Source organism: Salvelinus alpinus, chromosome 5 (genome assembly GCF_045679555.1).
Source record: "Salvelinus alpinus chromosome 5, SLU_Salpinus.1, whole genome shotgun sequence".
Taxonomy (NCBI): Eukaryota; Metazoa; Chordata; class Actinopteri; order Salmoniformes; family Salmonidae; genus Salvelinus; species Salvelinus alpinus.
The window spans coordinates 38,111,789-38,132,132 of NC_092090.1; the positions used below are offsets into that span (position 1 = coordinate 38,111,789).

The window sequence follows — 20,344 nt, forward strand, 5'->3', positions numbered from 1 at the left end:
GATTCGAATTCGGGTTGGTGACGCCATTACTATGCAACCACCAAGCGGTTCACTCCTGGATGCGGATACGTTTAGCTAGCTTGTCTGGGCTTGTTGCTGTTAGCTAGCACATGGACAAGCAGTACTGCAGTAGCTATACATAACACAAATTACCATAATAGCTGGGTCCTTTATTCATTATTACACTACACAAACTTTTATGAGAACTGTCAGCCCTCAAATGCTAGCTACCTAACCTTAGCTAGCAAATCAGAGTAGAAACAAGCTAGATAACGTAAGCTAGCAGGAATTTTTGCTAGCCAGGTCGTATTGAAAGCTAGCTAGCTAATAGCCAATACCATGGGAAGCAAGGTAGGAATTATTAGTTATGCTAACAACGACGCCAACAAGCTAAATACATGGTTGGCTGGCACGAGTATAGGGTAACGTTTGTTACAGCATGTTGAGGGCGAATTAAATTATTCAACATCTTGTTCGCAAGCAACATCAGCGAAGCCAGCTGCAGTCACATATTGGCTACCTAGCAACATGACATAATTTATCATTTCTGGGGGGTGGAAATGCAATTTGAGCTAGCCCACCAAGGCCAGGCCAGCCTGGGTTGACTTCAAAGTGCCAATGGAAACGGGTATTTAGTGTTCCTTTCAATGAGAATGACAGATCTGTAACTCATATTTCTATGTGAAATTGTTCGGGTTGCCCAACAAGTTACATATTGCAGCTTTAAATCAATCCAGTGATGTGTTATTGTTCTTCAAATTGTGACTATGAGATGGGTTGTCTTCTATCATAGATAGAGTGGCATCAACGCAAAAGTAATGGCATCAACATCGTGAACACAAACCAAAACATGTAATGAGGGAAGAATTATTGGTGCTTCTTATACTGGAACAGTACAGAGAATTTAGGGCAGGATAATTAACGATTGACTGGTCCCAAGTGTACACATCAAGTTTCCTAACAATAAGTCATTCGGTTGACAATGTTCTCCTTCATGCGATTTAAAAATAATAATAATAATCATTGACAGTATTTGCCTAATGTTTTCTGGCTTGTACTAGGCCTCAATCTGAGATATTTCCTCATTTTGGTCTATGGCTCTTTAGGTACGTAACCATACTAATTGTACAAGCCTGTCTATGTATTTAATCTTTATACATAATGCATCAAGATTACAACCAAAGCCATACCATAATTCAAATGACCGCTGCAAATGTCTTCAGCATTTAGTTTTCTTCTCTAGCAATATTAACGTAAATCAACAAACCTAACACGCTACCAGGCTGATTTGACAGCGCAGTTCCATTACTTGAAAAGAATGTGATGAACATTCATCATCATCCTCCTCTCTGATGTGTCTGCCACAGATACAAAACATTTTGATGTTGCCCAACGTTATCCAGCACTAGTAAGCTAACGTTTAATTTAGTCAGTTATACGTGTAATTGTCTTATTTGGTTAACTTAACGTTCTCTACTTGGGTTACGTCCGAGTTCATCGTAAAATGTAATAAAGAAATGGTTATAACTACATGGCCTTGGCTAACTAGTTTACTTAGTTAGCAAGATGGAAGAGCTGCAAAGCTTCACAGTCAAATGTTGGGTTTCTAATGAACTCGCTGATAAGATCATATTTGCTAATAACAAATGTAGCTAGCTATCTAACTCGTTAACGTTAGCTAGCCAACCCCAAAATGGCTCACAACAAGACATTTTAGCTACTACCGTACCACGCTAACATTAACTACTGAATCTTCAGAGCAAACAATAGCTTGCTAGTTAGCTACAGTACGCTGGCTACTGTCTGGTCGTGTTAGCCAGCTAACGTTGAGAGAAAAACAAAGACAGTTATCTAGCTAGCTATATTGACTCAACACATACCTGTACTCTCTTGAAAGTGGGCTTCTGTGTTATTTCGTGGCTCCCTTTGAATTGCATATGTCCTGGATGAACTTAAATAAGGGACACAAGTAAATCGCGATCGAACGACAGTCACCGGGTAGTGAAACTGACAACAGGAACAAAATCGAAGTGGGCCCGTGGCAATACCAACGTCGTTACAAATCAGCGCCTGGCTAAAGACCCGAGAGAAAAATACTTGATATTTTTCCTGGCTCTATGTGGCATATTAACACGCTACGCAATACATACTGTTTTTTCTACGATAAAACACACATTCTATTTGCCATCAGGGCCCTCGATGAAGTCCCCATTCCTGCCTCTTCGAGGCGACCACTGTTGTTTACCCAGGTCGACTCGTCCGTTTACTCTCGCTGGCACCTAGGTTGGGTTGCTGGACTTGTGTGAAGCTAGCCACAATAAGGATTAGCCACAAAGGTGCCTGGTATTTGCGATTCGCCTTCAAAATAAATGTCCCCCATTGAAACACGCAAATGGATACAAATAGTGGAATAATGCCATATTTGGAATATATCCTGCTAAACAAGGCTGGAATGTTGTTCATTAAATCTAACAAAAGACAACTAGTTAATTTGACCAAAACAAATTGAAGTCGCACTGTGAATGTATTCGATTTCAGAACTGCGTTGGTGACATTCGTATATGCCCTGTACAGCCTTATCTATTGATGTTGGGTCCATGAAATGGGGTATCAGCCTACTCGTGACACCCACAGAACACAACTGTGAAGAGTCTACACAAATATGAGTGTTTTAGCACTTATTGCGGGACTTTGACACCGGTGTGAACTGACACACATTAGCTCACCAGTCAACCTACTATGTGTATTTACATTCATATTGAAATGTACAGCCTTACCCATGGATCGCAATATTTCTGTAAACTCTTCAGCGTTGTGTTCTGTGGGTGTCACTGAGTAGGCTGATACAACATTTCATGGAGCCAAGAGCCATAGTTAAGGCTATAAATCAAATCAAACTTTGTCACATGCACCGAATATTTTTTTCATTTTTAAAATTTAACTAGGCAAGTCAGTTAAGAACAAATTCTTATGTACAATGACGGCATACCGGGGAAAAGTGGGTTAACTGCCTTGTTCAGTGGCAGAAAGACAGATTTTTTACCTTGTCAGCTCGGGGTTTCGATCCAATACAACAAGTGTAGACTTTACCGTGAAATGCTTACTTACAAGCCCTTAACCAACAGTGCAGCTCAAGAAGAGTTTAGAAAATATTTACCAAATAAACGAAAGTAAAAAATAATAAAAAGTAACACAATAACATAACAATAACGAGGCTATATACAGGGGGTACCGAGTCAGTGTGCAGGGGTACAGGTTAGAGATCATTTGTACATGTAGGTAGGGGTGAAGTGACTATGCATAGATAATAAACAGAGTAGCAGCAGTGTACAAAACAAATGGGGGAGCAATGTAATAGTCCTGTAGCCATTTGATTAGTTCTTCAGCAGTCTTATGGCTTGGGGGTAGAAGCTGTTAAGGAGCCTTTTGGTCCTAGACTTGGCACTCTGGTACCGCTTGCCGTGCGGTAGCAGAGAAAACTGTCTATGACTTGGGTGACTGGAGTCTCTGACAATTTTATGGGCTTTGATCTGACACCACCTATTATATAGGTCCTGGATTGCAGGAAGCTTGGCCCCAGTGATGTACTGGGCCGTACGCACTACCCTCTGTCGAGCCTTAAGGTCAGATGCCGAGCAGTTGCCATACCAGGCGGTGATGCAACCGGTCAGGATGCTCTCGATGGTGCAGCTGTAGAATTTTTTGAAGAACTGGGGACCCATGCCAAATCTTTTCAGTCTCGAGGGGGAAAAAGTTTTGTCGTGCCCTCTTCACTACTGTCTTGGTGTGTTTGGACCATGATAGATCGTTGGTGATGTGGACACCAAGGAACTTGAAACTCTCGACCCGCTCCAGTACAGCCCCGTTGATGTTAATGGGGGCCTGTTCGGCCCACCTTTTCCTGTAGTCCACGATCAGCTCCTTTGTCTTGCTCACACTGTACATTGCAATATGCATGTCAATACGCCCAATAGGCTGGTTACCTATTGATCTTGGGTCCATGAACTGGGGTATCAGCCTAGTCGTGACACCCACAGAACACAACTCTGAAGAGTTTACACAAATATTAGCGTTGTTGTTCTTCTTGTGGGACTTTAACTGTGGGATATCACCTCACTATCCAGCCTATTGTGCGTATTGACATGCATATTGCAATGTACAGTGGGGGGGGGGGGGGGGGTGATTTCCCACAGTCAAAGTCTTGCAATTAAAGCTACGACGCTAATATTTGTGTGAACTCTTCACAGTTGTGTTCTGTGGGTGTCACTGAGTAGGCTGATACCCCATTGCATGGACCCAAGATGATGATCCATAGGTAAGGGAATACATAGCAATATGAATGTCAATACACAGTAGGTTGACTGGTGATCAAAATCCCGGTATATATAGATATTGGTGATAGTGCACGATAGCTACGTCAATATTGCGAGCCGTGAGGAGTAATGGCGGCTGGTAGAGCTTTTTGAGTTGACGCGACAAATTCAAGATAGAAGAACCATTTAAACCGTTTGCTATTACAGCGGATGAAGGTGCGGGAAAAGCGTGGAGATGTGGGAATGGACAGCAAGGAAGAAAGAAAGCAGTTGAGTGTAGAGGGAAGCTGTGTGGTGAGGAAGACTGGCATCAAGTACAAAAAGAAAAAAACGCAACCGGTAGCAAAACATTTTTACTTGACGAGGATGAATTACCTGCGTCTCAATGATTGAGTCTCTGACGTGATCGTCCTGTCCGGGTTGACGCCCCCCTCGGGTTCGTGCCGTGGGGGAGATCTTCGTGGGCTATACTCAGCCTTGTCTCAGGGTACTAAGTTGGTGGTTGAAGTTATCCCTCTGGTGGTGTGAGTGCTGTGCTTTGGCAAAGTGGGTGGGGTTATATCCTGCCTGGTTGGCCCTGTCCGGGGGTATAGTCGGACGGGGCCACAGTGTCTCCCGACCCCTCCTGTCTCAGCCTCCAGTAATTATGCTGCAATAGTTTGTGTCGGGGGGCTAGGGTCAGTCTGTTATATCTGGAGTATTTCTCCTGTCTTATCCGATGTCCTGTGTGAATTTAAGTATGCTCCCTCTAATTCTCTTTCTCTCTTCTCTCGGAGGACCTGAGCCCTAGGACCAAGCCTCAGGACTAACTGGCCTGATGACTCCTTGCTGTCCCCAGTCCACCTGGTCATGCTGCTGCTCCAGTTTCAACTGTTCTGCCTGCGGCTATGGAACCCTGACCTGTTCGCCGGACGTGCTACCTTGCCCCGGACCTGCTGTTTTCAACTCTTTCTCTCTATCGCACCTGCTTTCTCTAACTCTGAATGATCGACTATGAAAAGCCAACTGACATTTACTACTGAAGTGCTGACCTGTTGCACCCTCTACAACTACTGTGATTATTATTATTTGACCCTGCTGGTCATCTATGAACGTTTAAACATCTTGGCCATGTACTGTTATAATCTCCACCCGGCACAGCCAGAAGAGGACTGGCCACCCCTCAGAGCATGGTTCCTCTCTATGTTTCTTCCTAGGTTCCTGCCTTTCTAGGGAGTTTTTCCTAGCCACCGTGCTTCTACATCTGCATTGCTTGCTGTTTGGGGTTTTAGGCCAGGTTTCTGTATAGCACTTTGGCCTAAAGAGCAGGAACCCAGACTTCACCAAATAAATCAGAAATACAGACAGTGTCATCCTGCAAGAAACATGGTATAGAGGAAATGGACCCACTGGTTGCCCTCTAGGTTACAGGGTAGTCCCATCTACCAAATTACCAGCTGTTACACAGAGATCAGACGTAACCAACTCTATTAAATTAATCAAAACAGTAACATTTTACATTTGGCTAGAAATTCTAAAGGAAATTATCTCAACAGAGTAAAATGTCCTCCTGTGTCCTACCTATATCCATGAAGACAGCTTCTCCATCCTAGAGGGAGAGGTCAATCATTTCCAGGCCCTGGACACATGCTAGTCTGTGGTAACCTAAATGCCTGAACTGGACAAGAACCTGACATTCTCAGCACACAGGGGGACAGACAGCTACCTGAAGGTGACAGTATTCCCTCCCAAATATGCACCCCTAGACACAACTACGACAAAACAACCAACAAAAATGGGTCACAAGTCTTGTAGCTCTGTTGCACGCTGGGTCTGTACATAGCCAATGGTAGGCTTCAAGGGGACTCCTACACTAGGTACACCTACAGCTCATCCCTTGGCTGTAGTACTTTAGATTACTTTATCACAAACCTCAACCTAGAGTCTCAGTCAGACCAATGAGCGTTCACAGTCAGACCAATGACACCCCTATCAGATCAAATCAACATCACAGCCTACTTGAACAGAATAATACTCTATCATGAGGTATCAAAGCCAACCAAACTGCATACTGTTAGGAAGATGGAAGGAAAGAAGAAACCTACCACAAAACTATTGGGCAACAACAAATCCAATCCCATTAAGACATCTTCCTGGACAAAACATTTCACTGCAATAGTGAAGCTATAAACTTGACAGTAGAAAGCCTAAACGGTATATTTTACCTTTCATTTTCTCTATCAAGTCTAAAAGTGTCAAGCAGACAACCTAAGAAAATTAACAACAATGACAAATGGTTTGATGAAGAATGCAAAACCCTAAGAAACACATTGAGAAACATATCCAACCAAAAGCACAGAGATCCAGAAAACCACAGCAGAATTAGGACGTTACCCGCTAGTTGTCAAAATCCAGAAAAGAGCTGTTAAATTCTACAACCACCTAAAAGGAAGCAATGCCCACACATTCCACCACAAAGCCCTCACCTAATGAGAGATTAACCCAGAGAAGAGTCCCCTCAGCCAGCTGGTTCTGTTCACAAACACAAACAGACCCCACAGAGCCCCTGGACCACAACACAATTAGACCCAATCAAAAAAGATAACTATTTGACACACTGGAAAGAATCAACAAAAATCCGTACTATATTCTTACTATAACTATTTGCACATTGCTAAAACACTGTACATAGCTGATAATATATAGTAACACTTGAAATCACAGGAGGTTGGTGGCACCTTAATTAGGGAGGATGGGCTCGTGGTAATGACTGGAGCGGCATAGGTGGAACGCTATCAACTACATCAAACACACGGTTTGATGCCATTCCATTTGCTCTGTTCCAGCCATTATTATGAGCCGTCCTCCCCTCAACAGCTTCCACTGTGAAATGTCTTTATCTTTTTAAAACCTTTTTGAATGCAATATTTACTGTTAAATTGGAATCTTTTTTTGTTGTTGTTTTGTGTCTTCTCACTTTTGTTTATTTTACTTGCTTTGGCAATGGAAATGCATGTTTCCCATGCCAATAAAGCCCATTTGAATTGAAATGATAGGGATAACATGGGTTTCAGTAAGGTTGGGTTCTTAGCATTCATATCCATGGTTATCAACTGTATCGCAGAAATGGAACGTGAATCACAGAAAATATATGTTGGGGTGGCAACTGCAGAGAAGTACTTGGGTGTACAATATTTTGTTGCAGAGGACAAGGTGTGTTGAAAGATAGGGTCCAGTCCTCCCAGGCTGCCAGCCTGGTGTAGGATCAGATAGGGCCAAGTAGTGGAATAGGGGTGAGGTTTTAATGGGTGTAGGGTTAGTTGGTACAGTGATTTTTCTTCCCCTTTGTGTCACAAAGTGTAATGAATTTGCACTCAAGAACAGTAGGTAGAAACAAAGGGCTATATAAGAGAAATAGATGAATAAGGTGGCAGCATGCACTTTAAACGTTTGTTTGCGGACCGCCATGATATCATAGAAGAAGAAGATAGATTAATAATGAGGCCGTGACCAGCCTCCCACTCCAGTACAGTAGGTGGCAGTGTATGCATATTTCAGTTGGAAGCGATCCGCCAATACACATTTTGAGAATAACTTTGGGGTCATTGCGTGAGCATGCGTGCTTCCCTTCTGCACACACAAGTTTACAACAACACATCCAACAAGGTAAAATGGCGTCGGGTGCCATTTCAACGGAGTCAAAGAAAATAACAGATTTACGAGTTATAGATCTCAAATCTGAACTCAAGCGAAGGAATTTAGATGTCACAGGTGTGAAGAATGTTCTAATTGCCAGGCTGAAACAGGTAACGAACTCAATTTATTTGTACTTGGCGAACGCAAAGCTAACGACCACTAGGCTAGCTAATGTTAGCTACCAAACAGTTGTACGAATTTGATTGATTGAGGCCGTCCTCAACTGCTGCCAGCTAGATAGCTTAGCTATCCAATTTGTTATGGGATGAATGTGTATCTATGTACAGCTTGCTATTTTCATAGTTGCTAACTAACGTTACTGTTGGATGGTGTCTTGTTTTCCAACTGCGATACTGCGTGCACGCGGCCTGTCTTTGCAGCGTCAGGTTGACAAGGTAGCCCACGGTCCTGCATCGATGCAGTCGATGTGGGGGCGTTGCTAACTAATGTTAGCTGGCCATGACATCTATCGCATATATGTCTCCTTTAGAAAATGAGGTTGCTTTAGGCCCACATCACATCCACACACACATTTCGCAAAATACCTTGATCAGAGTTAACGTTTATAATTTAAATGAAAAATCTAATTTTATTTTTTAAGAACAATAAGAGTTTAGTTTATTTTGTAAATATTATCTTAAGTAATTTTTTTATACATATAATTAACTATAATCTGACTTGACAGGAGACGTTGATATGGTGAATCTCATTTAAACCCAGGAAGCAGCCATTCATCAGTTTCTCAAATTGAATCGTGTCAAAATACGTTAGTTACTCATTAAATAAGCCGGTATATAGGTTTCCACTAGATAGCACAGCCATAAAGTCAAAATAGTCTATATCATAAATTATATGATCGTGCTGTTTGTATTGAATGTCACTGTCTGTCAACTTGATTACTCAATTTTCTCTGATCCTGTGCACCTATGTTGTAAACTTTCATTCATAGGCTAGGTTGTAGCAACCTCATGATGGATATAGGGAATATTCAGGTATTATGTAGTAGCCTAAACATATCGATGTTACATTGAGCTGGGTGAATGGAATATGAATGACAGTCATAAAATACGCTGTAATAGAAATAAGTCCATGCTCATAATTTGTTGTTGTTGCCCTCCATCACCTTAAATGCACCGACCACCACTGATTTAAGTTTAGGCGTAAGGTTAGCAGTGTGGTTAGGGTTAGCTGCTAGGTTTAAAATCAGATTTTAAGACGTTATATTGTAGAAATAGGTGGGGTTTATGACTTTGAGCCAGGGGTAACTAGTGACAACCTGGTATGTAGGCCTAAACAATGCCTCTTCGGCAGCTCCAATGTATTGAGCTGTTGTAGACTTCCGACCTGTTCATAGCAGTAAGGTTAGTGCTATCAGCGATCCTTGTGACGTGAGTGATATACATTGGAAGTGCAGAATAGGCATTTTTTTCAGTTGCTTGTACATTTTTATTTAGACCTTTTTTTGGACGTACATCCTGGCCATGCTGGCAGTAAATGACGATAGTTGCTATTCAAAACTCCATATTTGGTGAGTAATGAACGTATTTTAACTTGATTGAGTCCCACCGTAACGCCGGTGTGCGTTTTGGACTTCGAACCCCTTTTAAACGTAGTGTGTTTGAACTACGTACTTCTGTGTGATTAAGGGGGGCTGAGCTAAAGCGGTGTTTGAGGCAAGGGCGGATCCCGAAGGGGCCCAGGACTGGGTCTTTTTACTAAAATGTCTGTGGAGTCCGAATGGTTTGAGCTACAAACTATAATCTTTAAAAAGGTGAGACTCCATGTTTTGCTCTATGACGCTCACAAGCTACATAAGAGTCGTTAGAAGGGTATACGGTTTACTTCTACCTAGAAGAGCGTAGTGACATGGTTTCTATAATACTGTAATAAGCTCACATAGTTGTTGTCACTGACTAGTTGGATATTCATATCACAGTGAGCAAACAATTTCTGTACTTACAGCATTCATATAAATTCATTTTCATCAGGTTTATGCTTTGGCGGACCAATTTTTTCTCTCGAGGTTTGTCAATGAAACTCATGAATGCAACTGTTTTATGTCAAATTGTTTTGTGTTCTACTTGTTGTCCTGAAAAGAAAATGGTCAAACACTTCATTGTGAGGCTAAATATAACGGCGGGACATGCAGCTAAATTAATGTCAGATAAATGACTAGTAATTACAATAGTGTTTTAATTTTTTAAAATCTTTATTATACTTTCTCAGGCCATTGAGGAGGAAGGTGGAGATCCAGAGACCATTGAAATTCCACTCCCAGCAGACACGCCTAATAGAAAAAAAGCTAAAGGTAATTTGACATTCCTAATATTTTTTAATTACTGTTCAATATTTCTGTTTCCAATTTGGATGATATGACTCCATTACTTCTTTAGGAAAGAAAGTGGACTCTGACACTGACAATCCAATGGAAGATGAATCCTTCTCCAAGGAAGATGAATCCTTCTCCAAGGAAGATGAATCCTTCTCCAAGGAAGATGAATCCTTCTCCAAGGAAGATGAATCTCCTACCAAGGAAGATGAATCTCCTACCAAGGAAGATGAATCTCCTACCAAGGAAGATGAATGTCCTACCAAGGAAGATGAATCTCCTACCAAAGAAGATGAATCTCCTACCAAAGAAGATGAATCTCCTACCAAAGAAGATGAATCTCCTACCAAGGAAGATGAATCTCCTACCAAGGAAGATGAATCTCCTACCAAGGAAGATGAATCTCCTACCAAGAAAGAGGAATCTGCTACCAAGGAAGAGGAATCTGCTACCAAGGAAAACAAATATTTTTCCAAGGTGAGTGTCACATGAATATGTTTACGTTTGTGGTATGTTTGTGTTTACCCCACTCTCACGGTAGACTAGAGATCATTAGGTTACCATACCCAGATCAGATATTGTTTTTAAAATGAAATGCTGGTATTCAGATCGGTTAACCCTGTTTAAGTAAGGCATTAGACTGACGCTATCTTTATATGTGTATTTACCTTTCACGTTCGTCTCTTTCAGGAGGGAGACGAGGATGACGTTGAAGAAGGTATGTTTGTGCCCACACCCTATTGAATTGATTACTTTTTGTGGGGGGGGATTTGCAGGTAGCCCCCTTTGCGTGAAGGTAAGAATCTGCTATGCCCCCTCCTTTATGCCTTCCATTTATTTTGTCTGCTGGCTGGATACCCAGCCACCCATCTATCCAGGACTCATTGTTCATGAATACAACATAGAAGGGACATCCTGTTTGTGGAGGACTTGCTTCTTTTTGTCACAGTACTTTTTTTGAGGATGGGATGTTACCTACTCTTCCAGGCCTGAGATGCAAGAGGGCTCCATCAACCATACAGACTGCATAGTACATTCCCTCAAGATAAAAAGCTCAGGAATCAACAGGCTTCTTTAAGGTGAGGGAAAGGTTTGCACTGAAGAAGGCAAGCTGAGTTAGAGGGAGTTCCAGTGTGTGCTGATGATACCATGGGGGACTCCTGCCCATCGGGGCCCATCCACCTGTAGCACCCCAACTGCAGTACAGATGTCTCAGGCGGAGAGAAGAAATCATCGCTGAGAATGCTCAAAGACCAACCAGGACATGATGTACAGACTAGAGGACACATTTGCTAAGGACTTGAGCCAGTCACTACAGTCACAAGGACGATTAAAGATGACATCAATTTTTTTGTCAACCATCCCAAGTCACTTAAGACAGACTTTTATGCGGGAAAGAAGACATGGGAGATGACCATAAAGACTATAATGGGAGAGCCCTGGGCAGTAGAACGGCCATAAAATGAGACTGAATTTGACCTCTATGGCTTTGGGCACAGATTCTTTTTTTGGTTACGAAAGAAGTTGGACAGATGGCCTTTTCCTTTCATTTGAACAAATGCCCTCTCTTCAAACTGATGAACGGGACTGGAGCTCCTAATGACAGGAGCATTGAAGAGTAACTTCACTGTACAGTACACATAACTGTAAGGATCGCAAAAGAAGTATTGGTGGTGAAAATGACATGAAGATTATTGATCCGCACCATCATTTTTCAATGAGGAATGTATGTTTTGTGTGTTCCTGTGGTCTTCTACCCTTCGATGACCACTAATACTAAACTTGCTTTCTATTCTACTTCCTAGGTCAAGTAACAGACATGTCAATGTTAAACATTGTGTTTTTTTTGCCATGTTTTATCCTTATTAAATCCCTCAGATATAACTGATACAGATGATGGTACTCGCGAAAATTCTAAACCTCCACCCAGTGAGGACGGCCTCCCAGAAACCGAGGTTGAGGCAGAAGCCGAGGCGGAGGCCGAACAAGTGGAGGAGATCGAAACTGAAGTTGCCGTCTCCGCTAAAGAAGACGAGGACGATAACATATCCGTCACACTCCAGAATGAAGATGCCATCACGCTGGATGTTGATGGTGATGACCTCCTGGAAACAGGTAAACATGTGAAACTTCCAGATTCAGAGGCAGACAAGGGCTGTGACGAGCCAGAGGCCTCTGCTGAGATGAGCCCCAAGGATGCCATGAAGATGGAAGTGGAAGGCCATAAAGATGGTAAGAAGGATGACGGGACGAAGGTTGACTCCTCTAAGAAGGAAAGCAGAGAGGCCTCGAAGAAAGCTGAAATGGGAGACAAAGACAAGGATTCTGGGAAGAAAGGCCCCTCGTCTACTGGGGCATCAGGTCAAGGAAAGAGGTTTGTCTTTCTAGCTATGTCAGTTCTTTAAGATACTACTACCAAGTTCCAGCTCACTGTGAACGCAGCATTGTGGGTAGCCTCAAGATTTTTTTTGATTTTTTTCCTAATGAGAAATGTTCATTGATGTACCTAATGAGCCTCCCATTTGTTGCTTTCATTTGGTTGTTTTTCCTGAAGTTGGGTAATTTGTGTCATTAACCAGGAGCTGAAAACAGATGTTACTTTCACCTTTCCAGCACGTTTGCCTTTTCCAGTTCCCACGTAGGGCTTTTTAAAAGGGCAGTAGTCCCTGTGATGTCAGTTTGTCAGAAACATATGAAATGATTCGCTGTGAAGTCGAACGCAATACTGAAGATTTCATTGGTCCAGGGAGTAAATTGGCTGAGAACATGACCCATATCACCCGTGGAAAAGCAATGAAAAAGGCCATTATGGGAGTTTTGTCCAAATGCAAGCCTTGCCCGTGGGGATAAAAAAAATGCATCAAAACAAAGTGTTTCTTAAAAAATAATTAAAGGTTTGCCCTGGTGTACGTCATATTCCGCAGGGGCTTTCATATACTGGCACTCATCTCTTGTTTCTTTTTATTTGTTGTTAAATCTGCTTTGTAGTTCTTCAAAGGACAGAGATGGAAAGGCCACAAAAGATGACAAAGGTAAGCATTTTACAGATACATTTCTCAAGTCGTCACTACTAATGATCAGACGATGGGCAAGCATTGGCCTTTATGTAGTGTATGTAAGCAATGTGCAGTATTGACTGGACAGCCAAAATGGCATATTCTCAAGTGTCAGAACAAACAGAATTGATCAGTACCACTGGTGTAATCTGCGTATTACCCAGTTTTCTTCACATATCTAAAAAGTAAATTTCTTTGGCATTTTAAAGGTGTCTGAAATGATTTCATTTAGTCAAAAGCACCTGCATTTTAACATTTAATGCTTACCGGTATGTAACATTAGGCTGTTGTAGATTAGTTTGTACAATGTGTAGACATGTAAAAGCCTCTACAGTGCATGTATGTTTTGAAACGACCCTATTTCAGGAAGTATCAGCAGTAGTAGTGCAAGCAGCTCCACTCGAAATATATGGGTGAGCGGCCTGTCCTCCAACACCAAAGCAGCTGATTTGAAAAACCTTTTTGGCAAATATGGGAAGGTAAGCCTAGAGCTTAAAACATCCATAAACTGTTTATTGTGGTGGGGTACTTGGGTTTGATGTTTCTTACTGTATGGTTGTCATGGTTTTGCTTTGACTTAATGGAAACAATTTACTGGTTTACTAGGGGAAAGGGGGATACCTAGTCAGTTGTACAACTGAATGCATTCAACTGAAATGTCTTCCGCATTTAACCCAACCCCTCTACAAGCAACATGTAGTTGCTCCGCCCCTAAACAAATTCCTGTCGCCACAGGTTTTCAGTGCCAAAGTGGTTACTAATGCTCGCAGTCCTGGAGCCAAATGTTATGGCTTGGTGACAATGTCTTCCAGTGCAGAGGTGGGAAGGTGCATCTCCCACCTGGACCGCACAGAACTCCACGGCCAGCAGATATCTGTTGAAAGGGTAAGCTGACAAACAGTTGTTTTGCACATTGTTCAGCTAGAATGTTGAGAGCACGATTACAATTTTACAGTACAGAATCTTTTCTCTGACTTCTATCTTTTGTGATGTCATAAAACCTCCAGAACGCTTGACGATTCTAAGATTCCATTTTGAGAGTTTATTTTTTTGCAAAACAACATTGGCTGACATTCTCTTCTGAGCCATTGAGCCAACATGCGCTCTGTAATTTTCATTGTAGGGAGAAACAAGGTTCAAGGTCCTTTTGTTCCTCAATTAATTTAAATTCCATTGCTTCAGAATTGTGACTTTAAATACTGTAACGGAGTATTTGTTGTCTTTTTAGGTTAAAAGTGATCCCTTCAAGAAAGAACCTTCAAAGAAGGAATCAGATGACAAAACCAGCTCCAGCAAATCGAGTGACAAACGTAGTGCGTTGACAAACAAGACTAGCACTAGCAAGTATGTGAGGAAGAAACACAAAATCTGTCTTTTTCAGAAGGGGGACATTTGAAAGAAATGTTCATTTCTGTTTCTGTTCTTTTTTTCCCCCTGAAGAACCCAGCCATCCTCCAAAAAAGAAGAGAAGAAGTCCGACAAGCCATCAGACAAAGACGGCAAGGATTCATCCAAGAAGCAGGAGTCTAAAAGCACAACATCCAGCTCAGGCCCAGATGCCTCCAAGAAAGATGATAAAAAGCATGGTGGAAGTATGTATGCTCCTTCTCAGGTTTTTTATGTATTGTGTTGTAGTGTAGTAAAAATTAAAACCTCTGTCCTGTTTTGTGTAGGGACCAAGAGCCCTGGCAAGATGGTGGTGATTGATCATGCCAAAGGAGACCTGAACAAAGTGAGACCACCATTCAGGAGGGGGAGATTTGACAAGCCGGGTTTCACCACCAACAACAACATGATGCAGCGGAGACCCAGATATTTTATGCCTCCCGAAGAGGTTTGTCGCAGTTTTTTCCCCTATCCGACAAAGTTTGATCATGGAACTTTCTTTTTCAATGTTCACCTCTACATGCTTGTCTTTCCTAGATGGAGATGAATAGAGTTAGAGTTTTCCCCAACAAGGGAGGCAGCAAAGACATCCTCCCCTTTGAGAAGATGAAAGAGCAGAGGTTGCGCGAGCGTATGGTCCGGCTAGAGCGCGTCCGCAGGGCTGTGGAGCTTCGCAGGTCAGCTTGAAACAAACTCCTACTCTAATTGTTGTACTCTGTAGTACTGTGAGGATGCTGGGTACTAATGTTTCTGTGACTTACTGTCCCGTCAGGCGGCGTGAGATAGCGGAGCGGGAACGCCGGGAGCGTGAGCGTATCAGTCTGATTAGGGAGCGGGAGGAGAGGGAGAACCTGCTCCGGGAACGTCAGAGGCTTGAGGTGGAGAGGCAGAAACTGGAGAGGGAGCGCATGGAGAGGGAAAGGCTGGAGAGGGAAAGGATCCGCATAGAGCAGGTGCTTGGACTCAAATCATTAAGGATGTTTAGTCAACTAGGCTGTACCTTAGTTGATTGTTGTAAAAACGACAGGAGTAAGGTGAGTTGTTTACTCATTGTTCATCCTGGTGATCTGTCAACAGCTCCCAGGAGCATTTTGAGCAAACCATTTAGTGGATTGATAATGTAATGCTGACGTTATCTCGCTGTGATGCAGGAGCGGCGTAAAGAGGCGGAGCGTATGGCTCGTGAGCGGGAGGAGCTGAGGAGGCAGCAGGAGCATCTCCGCTACGAGCAGGAGAAGAGAAACAACCTGAAGAGAGGCCGCGATGTGGACCACAGGTACACAAGGCCACACTGTAGTTGGGGATGGGATGTTTGTCTGGGGTTTGTTCTGTGTAGTTGAGGCTCTGATCGTGGACAACCAGCTTCCACCATTATGTCCATGACGTTGCAGGATAGGTTACAGTACTGCTTTGTCGTTGTCCCTGCACACAGACTTGTCTCCCATACTATCCTGGTATGTCTGCATGCTACGGCAGACAGGGATGCTTGGTCTCAGACATGACCAGCAGATGTCAATTTGACCATCAACTGAAAAGTGAAAGATACAATTTGGTATCATATCTGACCAAGCTCAAAAAGTGGTATTCCACACCAGTTTACTTGTCGCGCAGTTAAAGCATATTCTCCATTGAATGTTTCAGCCGGAGGGATGATCCCTACTGGAATGGAAACAAGAAGATCCAGCCAGAGTCTGAGGGCCGTGTCAACCAGGGCTCGGACTACAACCGCCAGCAGAACCGCTTTACTGAGTTCAGCCCCCGGGAGAGAGGCAGAGGCTTCCCCGAGGCTGCAGCCGTGGAGCCCAACACCATTGAGAGGTAGGCCCTATTATTTATAAGTGCTTTTTGTAAATAAAGCAACCTGGACCTAAAACGGCAAAGAGCAAGCTACACACAGCCCACATAGTAGTTTAGCATGTCTATCCCCCTCCAGTAACATTCAGCTCTTGACAGAATCTGACAATCCATTTTGGGTGTGGGGGGTTTTCAGACGTAACCGCTTCAACAGTGAGCCTGAGGCCAAGAAGTCCCGCCCCGCTGCTCGCAGGGACAGCTCTGGGTTTGAGCGCTACACCAAGAACTTTGAGACTGTCCGCAGGGCCGAGCCTCCTCCAACTCCACGCGCAGACATCCGTGACACAGACCGCAGAGAGATCCGGGACAGGGATGAGCGCCGGGCCGCGCCCATGCCTGAGCGCCGGGCCGCGCCCATGCCTGAGCGCCGGGCCGCGCCCATGCCTGAGCGCCGGGCCGCGCCCATGCCTGAGCGCCGGGCCGCGCCCATGCCTGAGCGCCGGGCCGCGCCCATGCCTGAACGCCCAGCAGGGGGCAGAGCACCCATGCCTGGCATGTCTCATACCGGCCGCTCCCCCAGAGGCACCGGGCACGCTGGTCATGCTACTCATACTGGGCATGCAGGATGGAAGAATGACGGCGGCATGAGTGCACCTAAGGGGGACATACGGTGAGAATGGATGGATGCCTAGTGTGCTTGTTTGATTAAAGTTGTAGACAATGGCCTTTTGTTGTTATCCGTGTGGTAATAATCATGTCTCTGTGGTTATGTAGTGGAGCGGTGCGTACCGGAGGTATGCGGCCAGAGCGTTCGGGCAGAGATGGCCAGGGGCCTGCTCTCAGAGGAGGCTCCTCAGCCAGCCGAGGAAGATCCAACTTCAGTGGCCGGGATGGAGGAAGACCCATGGTCATGGCAGACCAGGTCAGCACCTCACAAATCCCCCATAGCTAAATCTACACATTCAATACCCTCCATTTCCTCTATTTTAGTTACATTTCAGATGGGGAATTCATAACTACAATCTCCCCTGTTCTCTACCCAGCATTTCAGCTCTGGCCGCCAGGTGGTGGTGGAGCGGCATGGCCGGGACCAGCCGGCCCCCAGGAAGGAGTGGCATGGTGGGGCTGGATCCCAGGGAGGGGGCTTCCCTGACAGCCGCAGGATGGGAGACAGCCGTGGCAGCATGATGGCCCCACACTCAAGGTATTCACTGCCGTTGCATTAAGACTGTACTTCTCCCTGTTATGGTTAAACTCAAATATACTAATTGATCAAAATTTAAATAAAATATTATTTATGGGGAAAAATATATTTGTTAATGATATTATGAATAGGAGAGGTGGAGTTATGTCACGTGCAGTTAACACAAATATGTGGAATTGTTAGCTCTATATAGAATTACAACCAACTGATTGGTGCATTACTGCAAAAATGGAGGAGGCAAGTGGAAGGGGGAGAAGGGGAGCTTGTTTGTCTGGCCTTTTATTAAAGAGCAAAATTGGAGAAAGAGAATTGTCATGAATAGAAAAATATACCAGTTTTATTTGAGGACCAAAATGTTGACCATGGCACCATACAGGTTGCAAAATACTTGAAGAGATTTCCAGTGTGCTGATTCCATGGCATATGGTTTTTAAACTGATACACAAAACAACGCTTGCCTCAAAATGTAGTTTTTCTATTTAAATTATTATACAATATTCTTGCCACCAAAAGAAGAATGTTATGTATATGGGGCATACAACCATGTCAGCTATGCAGATTTTGCTGCAAAAAGACAATTTGACCACTTATTCTGGTATTGCTCCTGTGTAGCCTGTTTCTGGTCACAGGTTCAGGAGTGGTTAAACAGTCATAACATTGTTCCAAAATGAGCCCTACAAATAGCACTGTTGGGTGATCAGGAAAGCTGTAATCAATCAACAAAATATTTATTTTTTATTCACATCTGTTGATAATATCCCATTTAGAAAGGTTTGAGAATCTGTGTAAAACATCACAGAACAGTTGAAAAGGAAATGGCACAAGGAAATCAAGAGCAGGTGGTCTATGGAGATAGGTGGGATGGGCTGAGAGAAGCCGAGGGGTGGATTTAATCTGTAATAGTTGTGACTGAAATGAATATATATCATGTGTACTGGACTTGTCTGAGCACTATGAATTAGGCTTGGGTGGTATCCATATTTCCATACCGTCATTGTGCCATGCCGGGATATACCGTAATACACCGTAATACCTACACTGAACAAAAGGAGCACTATTTTCAAACCCCACTGGATCTTCTGTAATTTGAAGGTTAGCAATGCTAACAAGTAGATGTAAAATCCCATAGATAATGCTAACTAAATACTAAAGAGGACATTGTGTACAGTCTCTGACCTAAAGTATTTGCAGGACAGACAAACCAGCTCAAAGTTATACAAGTAACTAAAAAATGCTCCACAGTTTGCTGCATCCACAAAGCAAATATTAGCAAGGCTCTTGATCCAGGAGAGGATTCTCTGCTGTTACCAAGCAAAGCTTGATTTTGAAAGAAGCTAACCACTTAGCTAGATGGCTAAATAGCTACTAAATTAGCAAACCAAATCACAACTGTAGAGCATTTAGCACATTTTAGACAGTTAATAGGTATAAGATAACTAACTCGATCACCTGGCGTATGCTACACAAGTGAGTGACTTACAGGTAGCCTAGTGGTTAGTGTTGGACTAGTAACCGGAAGGTTGCAAGATCAAATTCCTCAGCTGACAAGATCTGTCTTTCTGCCCCTGAACAAGGCAGTTAACCCACTGTTCCTAGGCCGCCATTGAAAATAAGAATTTGTTCTTAACTGACTTGTCTAGTTAAATAAAGGTGAAAAAAATCAAGGCTCTGGTCTCTTGTTGTTGTGCTTATAAACAAACACCATGTGACTGAGGACTACCAGTAAACTTCATAATGACAAATTGTGACAATACTTACTGATTGCACAAGTTGACTGCAGGTATTTATTTAAAGTAGCTACAAATATTCAAATTCAACAGTATTGGCGGTATATTTGGCTATTTCCAAATATTCCGGTATACGGTATACTGCCCAAGCAAACTATCAATCCAAGTGTAAAAAACTCCAATGAATCCAAATGTGTGATATTATGTATAAAAAAAAATTATATATATATACACATGGTACTTTTTTTATATGTAAAAATCTATTCTGGTAGAAGCCATATTTGAGCTTCTATGTCTTTACTGAATGCTCCTTTAGGCAGAAATGTGTTTTTGTTTCTCCAGCCACTCTTCGTCTGCAATGAACAGAATCGTGCAGATCACCAACAGTTCCATGTCCAGTGTTGGCGGATTCAAGCCCTTCAAAGGAGCACCCCGACGGTTCTAACTCTCCCCAGATCAGCTTCAGCTTATTTTTCAAAAATACATTTTTTTTAAGTATTAAGTATATCTTTTGAGTATTGTGTTTTAAGAGGCTGGTTTCTAGCCATAAGGTTGATATAGAAATGTTTTGTTCTGTATAGGTTACCTCAATGTATGGTTTCCTAACAGTTGTGCTGTGACTTAAACCCTGTGCACATAATGTTCAACTTACCTTCAGAATAGAATTGTACAGCTTTAGTTATTTGTAACAAGTTTGATGTTAACTGCTCTTCCCCTAACTGAAACTCCATGTACCGTATGTAAAATGTAAGCAGATCAATGTATTCTTTAACCATCATTTTTAGTTATGCCCCTGGTGCTTCTGAAGGTTATTAAATGATACATCTTGCTCATTTTGTCTTCGCTCCTACATTTGACTC

General features: G+C 42.9%; 2 protein-coding genes across 5 annotated transcripts in view; one reads left to right on the top strand and one right to left on the bottom strand.

Moving 5' to 3' along the window:
* The window catches only part of LOC139576061 (E3 ubiquitin-protein ligase Arkadia-like), a 40,707-nt gene extending 38,394 nt beyond the window's left edge, over positions 1 to 2,313 (bottom strand). For 3 of the 4 annotated variants that reach the window (XM_071401708.1, XM_071401707.1, XM_071401704.1), the window contains exon 1: positions 1,881 to 2,313. The gene's annotated coding sequence lies outside the window, so the exon portion shown is untranslated. The remainder of the gene's footprint in view (positions 1 to 1,880) is intronic. The other variant, XM_071401705.1, reaches the window with a different exon arrangement.
* Positions 2,314 to 7,918: 5,605 nt separating this feature from the next.
* LOC139576057 (SAFB-like transcription modulator) lies at positions 7,919 to 20,317 on the top strand. Its single transcript, XM_071401700.1, has 19 exons — positions 7,919 to 8,098; positions 10,215 to 10,296; positions 10,382 to 10,794; positions 11,008 to 11,035; positions 12,196 to 12,691; positions 13,306 to 13,349; positions 13,740 to 13,852; positions 14,109 to 14,258; positions 14,602 to 14,717; positions 14,814 to 14,965; positions 15,047 to 15,207; positions 15,297 to 15,436; positions 15,532 to 15,712; positions 15,911 to 16,035; positions 16,401 to 16,577; positions 16,750 to 17,223; positions 17,328 to 17,475; positions 17,597 to 17,757; positions 19,827 to 20,317. The coding sequence occupies exons 1-19, from the start codon at positions 7,964 to 7,966 to the stop codon at positions 19,927 to 19,929; spliced, it is 3,399 nt and encodes a 1,132-aa protein (XP_071257801.1). The 5' UTR covers positions 7,919 to 7,963; the 3' UTR covers positions 19,930 to 20,317.
* The last annotated feature ends 27 nt before the right edge of the window (positions 20,318 to 20,344 follow it).